This window comes from Macrobrachium nipponense, chromosome 24, assembly GCF_015104395.2.
Source record: "Macrobrachium nipponense isolate FS-2020 chromosome 24, ASM1510439v2, whole genome shotgun sequence".
In the NCBI taxonomy this organism is placed as follows: domain Eukaryota; kingdom Metazoa; phylum Arthropoda; class Malacostraca; order Decapoda; family Palaemonidae; genus Macrobrachium; species Macrobrachium nipponense.
Genome location: NC_061091.1, coordinates 32,451,520 through 32,466,033, shown reverse-complemented (window position 1 = coordinate 32,466,033; position 14,514 = coordinate 32,451,520). Strand labels below are relative to the sequence as shown.

Sequence of the window (14,514 nt, the reverse complement as noted above, 5' to 3'; positions counted from 1 at the left end):
ACAGCAGAACCAGCAGGGTTCTGTCTTTCTGGTAGCAGTGTTCTAAATGGCCATCGAAGATTAATTTTCCCATTACTTAACGAATGATAAATCAGGCTTGATTTTGGTGTGACGCAGTTTGATAAAATCATTATTTGCTGTATCGTGGAAATAGAAACACTGTCTTTTTACCTGCTTATTTAATCATGCAAGGATTTTCGTTGAAGGAGGCTTCTCACCACATTATAAGAATTGGCTATTTTATTTTCGTTTTGTCCCTTTCATTACAGGGTCTAACTACGGTTATGCTGGTTGTGCTCTGCTATCATCAACATAAATCTGAGAATCGGCCTAGCTACGGTTATGCTGTTTGTGCTCTGCTATCATCAACATAAACTTGAGAATCGGCCTAGCTACGGTTATGCTGTTTGGGCTCTGCTATCATCAACATAAACTTGAGAATCGAATACCTTTAAATGATCAGAGCTCTACTTTAGATCGCAGTTCACATAGGCTTAGCAGCTGTTTCTCTTGCCATGTTAGTTCTTAAGTTTTTTTTTTACATCTCTTTATATCGTTTATTATAGCCATGAGACTTGGAAAAACGAGTGAAATGGTATTTTGAATACCGTTTATCTGATTTTGTTTGTAAATAGCAAACAATACAAGAATTAAACCCCCAAATTTATTGAAAATCGCTTTTGTCAAATGACTGTAAAATTTTCGTTTTTACTTCACAATTTTGAGATTCCCTTTAATCCATTTTTTTTCTCTGCATTTATATTAGGATTTTATCTTCTTGTAGTCCATCTAATTTCCATGTATCAAGAAACGTGACGTAACGTTACAAATATCCCAAAGTCAGCTCTAAATATTAATCATCAATCTAGCTTGGAGCCAGCATGACGCCGTATTCACGTCCGGCCTAAATAAAGAGGCCACACGCTTCGCGTAGGTTACGTAACTTGTATCCTGAAGGTAAAATAGATGAAGCCAGGTCAGTCGTCATAATTTAAAGGATGAATACCGGGGAATTGGACACGAAGAGTCATTGAAAACGGAAGGATTGGTTTTGTGATGTAAAGTCAGGAGTCATCCTATTAATTGAACCTTATTCAGATAACCTCACATGTGAATCAAGAGGCTGAACTGGTTCAGGACCCCAGCCATGTGCAGTTTGAACTGGTTTATAACTTTAACACCAGGAAGGGTTACATTAACTTGATAGTGGTCAGGTTATTCCCTCCACTAAATCGGCACGTTTTATTTTATTGTGAAGTATATCGCTAGATCTTAAGTTACGTATCCGGTTTGGGGTTCGTCTCTCTTTGCTTGCTTGTCTAAGTTATATTCCTCTCTTTGTTTTGCCTTTTACACACGGGAATTGCTTTTAAGGAAGCTTTCTTTACAGTTTGAGGGCATTGTAGGTTAATTCAGAATTAATTATACGGTGATTATATGTAAGAAGAGTAAGAGATATTTATCAGGCTCTTCAGTTTTTTGCTTCATATATATAATATATATATTATATATATATAGATATTATACATGCAGAGAGAAGAGAGAGAGAGAGAGAGAGAGAGAGAGAGAGAGACGAGAGAGAGAGAGAGAGAGAGAGAGAGAGAGATAGAGAGAGAAGAGAGATTAACTATAAAAAAAGAAAAAAAATGTGCGACGAGAGTAAAATATTCCCTTAAATATTATATGGATCGGTCACTGACCTCTAGATTGGCTACTGAACCCAATGTAGAGAAGGGCATAGGAGTTCTAACCTTTCCCCAAAAGTTTTAATGAGAATCTCAAATGAAAATACTACGTATAATTGAACGCATAAGTGTATGTATATAATGTATGTAGGTATATATACACTAGCCGAACAAACCGACGCTGGCTAGGATAACTCGGAATGACAACCGATAAACCTCTCATCTCTCTCTCTCTCTCGCTCTCTCTCTCTCTCATCATATATATCCTATATATATATATAATATATATGTGTGTGTGTGTGTGTGTGTGTACATATATATATACATATATATATATATATATATATATATATATATATATATATATATATACTTGTTCCGGAAGTGCTCGGCTATCTCGTTTTTCATTTTTTCCTTCGTGGCAAAAAAAAACCTTTATTTATACATAGCATCACGTTTTATATACTTCGTGATCAAGTTATTCATATATATGTATGTAAGTATGGTGTGAATTTATGTATTATTATATTTACGTATAAAGAGAGAGAGAGAGAGAGAGAGAGAGAGAGAGAGAGAGAGAGAGAGAGAGAGAGAGAGAGAGCGTATTAAGGCCATTGCCCTTATCACAGGTTGGTTTCATAATAAAAAAAAAAACAAGTTCAGTGCCACTTCCATACTTGAATTTTATACATATATATAAACACGTATATGTGTAGCCTACACATATATACGTACATACTTACATAGTGATACACAGAGAGAGCCCTCCCGATACGAGTGTTTGGTTTTAAATTAGCATATAGAAAGGTCATCTTTAATGCAGCTTTGACATTTCAAACTTGAAACTGACACACTGACGGCAGACTTTCCTTTAGATCGCGTATGTCTAGACGGAAGGTGAACACGCTCCCATGAACTATCTTTAGATTTATTTGTGTTGTCGACCAAGAAAAAAGAAATAGTCCCGGAGTATAACAGAAAAAAATTGACAGATGTATAGTGCATCGGCGTGGGAGTGTTAGTCTGTACACACACACACACACACACACATCATACATATATATATATATATATATATATATATATATATATATATATATATATATATATATATATATATATATATATATACATACATGTATAATTCCAGTCATTCATCGTTATATATGTGTGACGACGTTTAAGTTTAACTTTGTTTTCGCAATTGTTTGTACCTCATATATAAGTCTAATGAACACTTACGGTATCAGTCTAAACCTATACTCGGTTTTTTTTCCATCTGTCCATCCGCCTGTGGTGTTTGCGTATGGTAACACTGCGTCCCGGGCTTTAGATAGTTACATTCAGCTACATTCAACAATAATAACAATATCCTATTTCGAATATTAACGGTGTAATTCGCATACTGTAAATTATTAAAACACTTTTCAGTTGCAAAGGTACACCCAGATATCCCTTTATTTACCTAAAACTTACACATAGCGTAACTATATTTAAAGCCCGGGACGCAGTGTTACCGTACAAAAACACCAATGGCGGATAGACAGATAGAAAAAAAACAAAGTATAGTCATCTTTATCAGCCTATTGCATTTCAATGTTAGCAATCTTTAGCAGTTATGCCACTCGTACATCCCGACATCACCAGTCCTTACCTAGTGATAACCATTACGAATACTGTAGTATCTTTCCTTAAAACAGCCTTATACACATAAATAGTGAGTTTTCCCTTTGGGATATAGTAATCTACAACAATAACACCAGTCGATTACGCCTCCGCAATAGTAGGCTTACCTTGAGATGCGGTCTAACGCACAGTAGGATTAAGGCTTTCCTAGGGATAATCACCTCTGTACACTATCAAATTCAACTAATGAATCATGTTATATTTTGAGTAAAGCTATATTTCGATTTAAAAAAATGAAGAACAAAAAGAAAATCTTCCCCGGGGAAGAAATAGGAAAATGAAGTTGTTAGTCCCAGATATTCACCGTGGGGGTTTGCGTGTGTGTGTGTGTTCGTGTGTGAAGTCAGGTCTGTGGGCGCAATCTGGCCGGTGTCCAAAATTATATAGCCTCTGTGACCTGAAAACTTCAGTGGTATTAAGGAAAATATGATGAAACTGCGATGGAATGAGGTCGACGAAAATAATTTCAATGGCAAGCATTTTGTTAGGAAGAGATAAACACTCACGTGAGGGTTTCTGAAGAGAACCTCCCTGGTCACACCTTAATCTCAGCGTACGGGAGCCATGACAACATAGAGCAAACCTCTAGCATTAAATTTCCGGACATTTCTTACCTTGAGATTCTTATTAGTTTTTTCCTTGTAGGTTTTAAATGTAAATTATGTTCCCCTTTAACGCTACAGCCAAAAAAAAAAAAAAAAAAAAAAAAAAAAAAAAAAAAAAGGAAAACAATATTACCACTGTCGAGTACCATTACTATAGTTTCTTCGTAAAACTAACGCACACGTCCCCAGACCCAGTATTACGAAACACCGTGCAACGTTTCAGTTGTGTGCCGGTAGAGATAACAGTGTGATAAATGTATAAAACAATGTTTCTCACATCACCTGCCACTCGAGAAAATCTCTCTTCTCTCCTACCGCTATGAAGTCGTCTTCCCTGCAGTACTTAAGTTCTTTTCAGCAGCGCGTGTTTATGAATATGAATGTTTACGTATTTGCTGCTACATTTATCCCTTTTACTGTTGTGGTGTACGGTGAGCCCTACACCTACTCCTAGCCTAGACCCTGCATCCTGAACGAAGCAACAGGCTTATTTTGCTCTTTCTGTAGCAAAGTTGTACACCTACATTATTCGACTGGTACACAAAGATTTGCAGTTTAGTCGTCGTGAATTCTTTAAACTGATGATCAATAGACATTCGTCGCCTGTCGATGAGACTGTTTTTTAGAGGAAAGTAGACTTAGCAGACTATTTACTGAACTATATTCATGATACACAGGTGTTTTTAATTCTCTCTCTCTCTCTCTCTCTCTCTTCTCTCTCTCTCTCTCTCTCTCTCTCTCTCTAAGAAGAATACTGTCTTCTGTAGGAGCAACCTAGCAACGGGAGAGGAATCCCACAACCGCTAGATTATACGTCTGGCAAAGCCGTTCAGCTACCGCTACTTACCCTACTACTTACCAATGGTAACCTTCGACCATCACTTGGTAATATAAATGTCATTATTTATACGTGGTTAAGAATTAATACTGTTAAGGGATAGTCAAATGAGGCCCATATCCAGAGCGACATAGTATTAATTGTTTCTTTGTGTACAATCGAGAAACATGTCTGTGTACAAGTGTCAGGCCTAAAGAGTACATCCACAATCCATCAACACAGTGAAGTGTATCATAATAGATAACGTAAATGACGGTAAATGTTAGGAGAAACAAAAATTAAACTAGATCTGTGGTTAATTTCCACCTAGATCTTTTTAAATTTTGTCTGTCTGCGCCTAGTAGAGCAGTAGAGGGGCCGGAGCCACTGCTACGGGCTGTGACCTTCATAACTGTAGACATTTTGGCAGGTCGCGGTACATGTAGCAAGAGGTACAGCTTCAAAACTCGTCTTGCGCAGAGATAGGATATGCTACACTGAGAAGGGGTAGTCTTACAGAGGCCGAGCTGACTGGCATTGCGATACTTACGATTATGCAATGTAGCCGGCATGCCTCCTTGACCCCTTAACCAATTTTTAAGATGTATGGCGTCTTAAACCAATACTTGAAATGCGTTCAAATTCAGCATCTCAACGGATTGTCCCGCACTCGAGATTACGATGGTTGTCATACCAAGAACAGCGCCAGTGACCTCAAGAGTTCCGATGTCAGTTTGAGATCTCTTATCATAGATCTATCAATTATCAAGACCTTGTAACAGCCTCATTCACTACCGTATAACCATAAATTATGGGCAGTCCAAGTGTGCTCCACACACTGTCATAGTCTGGTTAGTAATGAAAGTATCTGGTTTGGTATCATTCAAAGGGACTAACCGTCGACTATTTGCAGTAAATTCTACACGATATGCCTTGGGTGCTTGAGACTGTCATGTGCATGGATTCTTAGGTGGCGGGGAAGGGGATGCATTTTTCCTACAGGTATGTTTTCAAGATTAATTATCTTTTAATACATGCCTGTTGTGTGTATTAAAAGCTTGGGCAAATTTTAAATTTGAACGTTAACAGGAACAGAGGGGCAAAACACGAAAACTTCCCAGACAAAATATACTGCCCATTACATATCGGCAGTATTACAAACTTCATATATAACAGTTCCTTCTTTGATGATAACTTTTGGGAACAGGAGGGGAACTGATGACCTGCACTTTCATTAAATACCAATGGTTAGGCAATACTGAAGACAATATCAGATTCGACAAAAGAAAAGAAAAATTCCATATTCAGGTGTAAGGTCAGTTTTGTTCATAGGTCCCTTCGTCAAACTAAAAGTCTCTTTACTTCTTAGAATGCTTCCATACAGTGAAATCCCCGGGTTAATAACTACAATCCAAAGAAAACCCAACTCCCCAGATCAATTAAGGAAAAAAATGTCACCTGTATCCAACACTTAAGATACGTAGTGCCACCTGCAAGGCCACTTCTCTGCTCTTGCAAGTCAACACTGACACATCCTCATGTGAGCGAAATCATAAATATACGGATTAGTGGTATTTCTGTACTTGGAGTGACTGACTGGATGAACCCTCAATAGTATCAGCCCCAGGCTACAGGGCATTTTGATTCGTTGTATTTATGACTTCGTTTTGAAATGGTGCTGCAAAGTGACTCTTAGTTTGGCCTAGGATATGTCTAGTTGGGTATAAGAAGTCGTTTAAACTGACATTCACACATTTTTGTTAAGCAAGTGTCAAGTACATCAGATGCTTATTAAATATTAAAACCAAATTGTCTTTACCACACGTTACAAAAAATTATAGCTGACGTTCATATGATTAATAAATGAAATTATACGCAAATGATAAACAAACATTCAGTTAATACAATAAAAAAAAAACCTAAACTCCGGTTTCAGAAGGTTTAGACACTTCGTTCTGGTCGAGATTTATTATGAAATTGGTACTCTTGATATCCACACCAACAACCTGTCGAGAGAAAACCAATATATTATCCAAAGTCCTTATTACGGTTTCTTTCAATTTTCGAGGCAGTATTTTTTTTAAATTCGAGTGAATTCATTACTCATTTGAAGTTTAAAAACCGAACTACGAACAATAATATGAATCACTGCTACTTGTTGATTTATATAGATTTGGGCATTATGCCAAGCACTGGGGCAACTAAGGCTATTCAGCGCTAAAACGGAAATTAGCAGTAAAGGTTTTGAAAGGTGTTACAAGAAGAAAACCTTGCAGTTGCACTATAAAACAAATGTTAGGAGAGGGTGGACAGTAAGATGGTAGATAGGGCATATGAACGGAGTTACAGTAAGAGGAATGAAAGGGGTTGCAGCTAGGGGCCGAAGGGACGCATCAAAGAACCTTGAGTAATGTATACATTGCACCGAATGAGGTTCGCTGACGGCACTACCTCCTTACGGCGAGCAGGCGGCCACTGGAAAGGTAAAATGCTTTCGTTTCGTAAAAACAAGGCCCCCTCTGACTTCAGTCTGCCGTACGCCAGAGGGGCTCCTCCCCACTTCATCATGGGTCTCACACTTGAAGCGGGAAGGATTAGCTTGCAGTGTTTGGTTTGAGAATACTAAAGGAGGAAGGATTCTTGCCCCTTCTTTTTGGATGTAAACGATACTATACTCGATTTTTTTCCATCTGTCCACCCGCCTGTGGTGTTTGCGTATGGTAACACTGCGTCCCGGGCTTTAGATAGCTCCATTCAGCTTACATTCAACAATAATAATAATATCCTATTTCGAATATTAACGTGTAATTCGCATACAGTAAATTATTAAAACACTTTTCAGTTGCAGTTGTACACCCAGATATCCTTTTATTTACCTAAAACTTACACATAGCCTAAATATCTAAAGCCCGGGACGCAGTGTTACCATACGCAAACACCACAGGTGGGTGGACAGATGGAAAAAAACAGAGTCTAGTTACCAGCATAGTTCTGAGCAGGCAGCGTGTCTTCATCACGAGGAAGTAACTAGCCACACGAGATCACAAATCTGGAGATGAGCAGGAAAGCAAAGCTTTAATGCGTTTATCAAATAAAAACCATTGTAATGTGTCCTGATGAATTACGTTACGGTCGGCATGCAGACTCTGAGAAAATATAACTAGGAAAAGAATAAGAATGAGGCTATACTTCCATCAATGTCATACCCTAAAGTGATTTAGTCACAGGGATCCAATTATTCCTCTCTCAAATTGTAATCGCTTTCTGTAGGTCACTAAGTCCAATTTTACGGTAGAAAAATATAAAGAAAAAAAATCCATGCAACTTCAATGCGTAACTGCCAAAAAGCAGACGACCAACCACAAACGCACGCAACAACATCCCTACCTTGTTAACAATCCCAAATATAAATTTACGCAATAGTATTCAGTTTTTAATACTTCAACGAACATTTTTAATCACCTACAACCAACTGGAAACTGTGATCCCTCATTATTTATTACACCTTAAAAACGAGTAGACGCTATATACCCGTATTCCGGCGAAACTAGCATTCAATTTTCAATGCAATAGTCAAAGATGACTACAGACACCATCACTCGTCCCTCCCATCATGGACCCTCAAGCCATTCGTCAACTGGTCTTCAGGTAACAATAACTAGCGAAGTGCGATTTTTACGTCGTATGTAATGATAGGATTTTAGTAAATGATGGTGAGTGCGATGAATACATCAAAGCTGCACTAAAATGCATCACGCATAGGAAATTGCAGTTGAGAAAGACGTATGCATTAGGAATAATGTTATAAATTGAGATGGCCCTACTAGTGACCATCTTGCGTGTCAGATTAATAACGAAAGTGCAAACAGAAACTGGCTTGTATTTGAGGAGAAATGCAGTTGCATTCGACCGAACACAGAACAAGTGGGAACGTTTTAAGCATTTTCCTCAGACTAAAATCTAAACAACGGATAAGTAGACAAGAAAATGTCTCGAAACTCATATTTTGGCCTTTGAATGAGGCTTTAATGATTTCCCTCCCGACTAAGAGGAACGAGGTAATTTAAAACGCTCCGTCTCAGCCAGCAATCAAACCTTGTCCTCACATAAAGTCCTTCATATAACGAGCTGAATAACCGTATTCTCGTACGCTAAATTTTAAATGCACCCAGAGTTAGTCGTCTCCAAACCAAGACTCGACATTCCCTGTCATTTTACCCCAGCTAATTAAGCGCTCTGTCGTCTCCCGCTGCATAGCAAGCGAGTGCTTGAATATCTTCAAGGAAACAGAAGAGTATCGGGAATTTTGAAATAGCGGGTCCAAGGTCAGCCGAGGCTTGCTGCGGGCTGTAGGGCGTTCAGTCATCATATAGTCTGAGCTCTAAGGGTTGTGCAATATCTTGGGCGACCTTTGGGGCATTGATTGCCAGCCAAGGTTTCAGTCTGCTTTTGATTTTCTCTCAGCATTCGTTGAACTCGCTCATCGTAAGTGGCCAGATGTACCGAGATGTCTGTACGTATGCTCTTTGTTCTGTAATTCGTTTCATCTATTCCCTCGTTTTTGGAAGAACTTGAGCATGACACATGCGCACATGGATGGCTTGAGGGCTATCTGATTTGGGAGGAGGGGTATAAGGACAATTCTGAACAACTAAGTAATTTTTACCAAGTTGCACTAGTTACACTATATATCCTATAGGGAATGTTTTATATATATATATATATATATATATATATATATATATATATATATATATACCAACTCCATATAGTTAAGTTGGTATAGGCCTATGTATGTGTTTGTGTGTGAGCGTGTCATATTTATCGATTCTTAATTACTTACGTACACATATACACATTCGTAAATACGCGCGCACACACACTATAAAGTGTATATTTAAACAACAAATACTGTCCATTTTTTACTAGCTCATAATCATAACAAAACAGTAAAATGAAGGATATTTCCAGTTGTGCCCTAATATTTTCCTATTATGATTTCTTCAGGAAATGTTTAATTCTGTGTTCTTCGGTTTTGGGTTGGGATAGTCCAAGCAAAATCACAGAAGCGAATATTACCCTTTTTGTAACAATACATTCCGGTTAAACAATTTTTTTTAATGGATCCACGTAATGGAGGGTGGATAATCCATGGCAACTACCAGTCTCCATTACAATGGTCGCTGGTTGGATGAGGGACACGTACCATTAATTATTCCGTCTTGCGGAGGCGACCAATTTTCCTACTAACCAAGAGCATCAAGTATTACACTCCATGTACAGATTCGTTTGTCACTCACATCGTCCGGACCACAGGTGAATGGAGGTGACTTAAAAACAGTGATTACCTCTTCCCCCAGCCACCTCCCCCCCCCCACCCCCCCCCCCACCCCTTCCCCGTCCCAGTCCCCTTCCGCAACCATTTGAATTCAAAAATTCACACTAACCTTCTACAAAGGTTCTGTGCAACTTACGTCAGTAGGAAAATATGACTAAAATATTTAACACATCTTTCGAATTTTATTTGAACTAACAGAAAAGATTGTGCGCAGGTCGTGTACGGTTATTGTAATAACACAGGCCACAATACAGATGAGGTTTCATGGACGATCACGAATTCAGTCAAGGGCAGCGCAATTAGGCTGGGATGAAACGAAAAAAGAAAAGCTGGCTGTATTGCGGATGCTTGGATACGAAGATTGGTTGCTGGATGTAAAGACCCAGAATCTCATGTTGAGTTACCTTTAGAGCGCGCCAGTCTCTCGAAATTAACCGAAACTATCTTTTGTGCCAAGACAGTGGTTAGAGTTTATTGCGCTACAATAACAGCCAGATAAGCGTGTTCTGAATTACTGATGCAGCATTAAAGAAAATCACAATCTAGCCGGTTTTTTTTTCTTTCTTTTTTTCAAGGTGAGAGACGCATTATGTTTAACCATTTTTTTCTTCTTATTAGCCAAAACGAGTGCCTGGGGATAATCTTATTGGGAAAATTACTTGTGTAAATGTTCGTTCCGTTTGTCAAGACAAAAAGCTATAAAGGAAAAAATAAATTTGCTTGAAGCAGGCATTATTATTATTATATTATGGAACAACACCAAACATTAACTAAGCCTGGAGAGCAAATTTCCATAATTGTTCCGAGTAACAAAACTGGCGGCACATATGAAGTGGTACACGCTTCCGAAGCCGACATCGCACTTGTACGAACATGTGCGAGTTCTCTTTTGGCTACTTCGCGCGAAGTTGTAGGGGAAAATACTGAGAGATGCCAGGAAATGTGCTCGCGTAACTCTTCTGTGATTGCTTTTTATCTCCCCTGCTACATTTTGAAATTGTCAACGGTATTTTCGTCGTTATTTGAAGAGTAACACGAACAGGTTCTTCGTGCATTATGAATATAAACGAAAACATAGTACTTTCCAAATCTAGAACAGTTCCTTAGATTTCAACCGCCTTCTGTATGAACTTCCAAATCCACAGTTCGACATGAGCTGATGTATTCAGGATGGTGTAATGATTTAGTTGGAGTAGAAATTATTTAGTTCTCGAAAACCTCAGCAGTACTTAATTTACTGACTATGAACAATCTTCTTTCTCCCTTATATATAAGGATAGTAATCTATTTAGTTCAGACATTTTAGTGACGCTGTCATGACTCCTCAACTGTAGCTGAATAGAAATTTAAAATAGCTGGCAGTTATACACAATTATCTCTTATCAAAGTTTTCGACGCAAACGATCTTTTTTTTTTTTTTCAATAGAAAATTCAGGTTTTTAAAATTTTCCGATTTATCAGATGTATCGATGACAAGATTTTTTAAAATCCGAATTTTTGAACATCAAACGCTTTTTGAACTGAGGTTGAGCAGATGATAAACGGCGCAAAACAAACGACGTTTAAAAATGAATTTCGAAAAGTAAGCTGGGAATCTCTGAATACATTATTCATTTTTGTGTAACAAATATTTCATTCGAAAAGAGATTACTTATCAGACCATTGACCTACGCGATACTTGAAAACATGACGATGATTTTTCTCCTCTAGACGATGTTATCAGTCGTAGGAAGTGATGATTGGATCAAAGAGATGCTAAATTTAACTTTAAAAGACTGTCACTCTTTCTGTTAGTCTGGCGCCTCTTTTCAATTCTCTCGTTCTTTCAAGTTTTTTCCTCTTTTTTTTTTTCTCTCCATCTGCAACATTCAAGGCTTGTCTGAATGACTGACGAATTTTGATTCGAAAAGCTTATGCTGAAGAACATTGCATTTCGTTAGAGTCATTGACTCAACTGAATGCCTTATTTTCAGTCAGCTAATCAGTTCCTGCCGGGGGGTGGGGGGGGGGGTGGGGTGGGGGGGAGGGTGATAGGCCCTCGATGAAGTCTCGCCTCAAGTGTCTGTCCTGTGCCAGTTTCCTGGGGTCATCACTACATGGCGACATTTTTCTCACACTTCCTCCCTCTCCCTTTAGGGTGCCTCTGTCATTAGAGCTATCCAAAAAGGGAAATGGTACATGATACCCATTTTGATTTGGTGTGTGCGTGTATGTATGTATGTATGTATGTATGTATGTTTTAGAGAGAGAGAGAGAGAGAGAGAGAGAGAGAGAGAGAGAGAGAGAGAGAGAGATAAGCTTCTGGTGAAATCGTCACGATTTGCTTTACAACTTCTTTTATTTGTTTCTAGATGAAGAGATAAATTTTCCAGCATTCATAGTGTCTTGTCATAGTTAATTTAATTTCTCCTCCATTCTCTCTGGTATTCACCACATTCTTTCTGTGGGACACCTTAGCTCATTATTCTTTCATCATATGAACTGATTGACCTCAACAATGTCCTTTGTTCCGTTTAATTGATATTTCGAGTCTTTTATGGAGATTTGATTGTAATGATACTCGTTCTCTAGGACCTACATCAATAATTCCTAGCGCGGCATTCCCTAATATGGAGGCCATTGCAATTATCATTTCTTTTATGTTCTTCCCCATTTTTTTAATATCATGCCTCAGTTATGATGCCAAATAACTTCAGATTATGTATTCATTCTACATCCAGTCGTGTCACATCGAAGCGGCAGCTTTAAAGAAAACAAGAATAGGTCAATGATCACTGCAAAATTCTTTTAAAAGCCAAGGCTTGGATAAACCTCTTGTGCAGACACCTTCCACAACATATACGTAGAATTTTCACCAGTAGCCAGTCAGTACCACCAACCCCTTAACGCTACGCCAGTCACACTTATTTCCCTGTGTTGCATTTTGACTAATTGCAACATCGTTGTTCTTCTACAGAGTGTCTACTGGATGGCCACGACGGAAACCGCTAGACGTCGTCTTCAGCGACGTCTGCCTCACCATCGGAAAGAAGACCATACTTTCGAGAATCTCTGGCGCCTGCAGACCTGGAGAAGTCTTAGCCGTCATGGGACCTTCAGGTAATTGACATTTGGAGTGGCTGACGACGGTTGGTATGATATGTCTGGATAAGGAGGAATGAGTGAGATTAATATTTATGTCACTGTATAACTGTAAAGGTGATAGAGACTATTTGAAAAATTACAGGTGCATAACATTGCTTGGTTTACCAGTGAAGTGTAGGGTCTGCTTTTACGAGAGTCAGACAGATGACGGAATGATTGATACGGGAAGAACAATGATGGTTGAGACAAAGGAGAGAGAGAGAGAGAGAGAGAGAAGAGAGAGAGAGAGAGAGAGAGAGAGAGAGAGAGAGAGCTCTCGTGTCGATCATTTCTTTTAGAAAACAATTATGTGAGAAGTGTGAAAGAAAAGGAGTTATGTAATTGGCACACAAGCACTTTGGAAAAGCTCACGACAGATTTGGACTGTTGAGGATGCGAGGCATAGAGAAAGTTAGTAACAGACGTTTTTGTGATAGATGCAAAAATTAGCCCGAGACAAAGGCGTATAATGTCTTCATGGAATTTTTAATATCGTAACAGTGGAGTAACTAGAGAGAGAAATCGAGGAAATATAAATTAATAATGGTGCATAGCTGCGGAATAACAATGAATTGCAACTTGCAAATGAAGTGTCGACCAGTTGATTTTTGCAGATAATGCAGTACTGATTATGGACAGAGAAAGTTGAGGGAAAAAGTAAGGAAGAGTCAAGAGAAGAGTAAGGTTATGAGGGCCAGTGGAAACCGCGAAGATGGATGAGTGAATGGGAATGAAGGCAGAATGGAAGAGGTTGATTCACGTAGGTAACTATACTCTGTTTTTTTTCCATCTGTCCACTCGCCTGTGGTGTTTGCGTATGGTAACACTGCGTCCTGGGCTTTAGATAGTTACATTGCTTACATTCAACAATAATAATAATATCCTATTTCGAATATTAACGGTGTAATTCGCATACTGTAATTTATTAAAACACTTTTCAGTTGCAAATGTACTCCCAGATATCCTTTTATTTACCTAAAACTTCCACATAGCGAAACTATTCGAAGCCCGGGACGCAGTGTTACCATGCGCAAACACCACAGGCGGATGGACAGATGGAACAAAACAGAGTATAGGAGTAAATGTCGTGGACCAGGGGAGAGGGGAGTCACAGGATAGGTGAAACAAGGAAAGCAGTAGGGACAGATACTGAGTGTAAAGGAGCCAAGGAGGGCTTGTATATAGGCCTTGTTAAGCCACATTTCTGTTTGGGCAGTGAAGTGTGGATGATGTGTGCTAATTAAAGGAAAAAGGTTGCAG

General features: G+C 38.7%; 1 protein-coding gene across 2 annotated transcripts in view; it reads left to right on the top strand.

Moving 5' to 3' along the window:
• Positions 1-14,514, top strand: part of LOC135205559 (uncharacterized) — a 55,676-nt gene that overhangs the window by 29,453 nt on the left and 11,709 nt on the right. For both annotated transcript variants that reach the window (XM_064236325.1, XM_064236324.1), the window contains exon 3: positions 13,088-13,230. In XM_064236325.1, the coding sequence (XP_064092395.1) occupies positions 13,088-13,230 (143 nt within the window). The remainder of the gene's footprint in view (positions 1-13,087; positions 13,231-14,514) is intronic.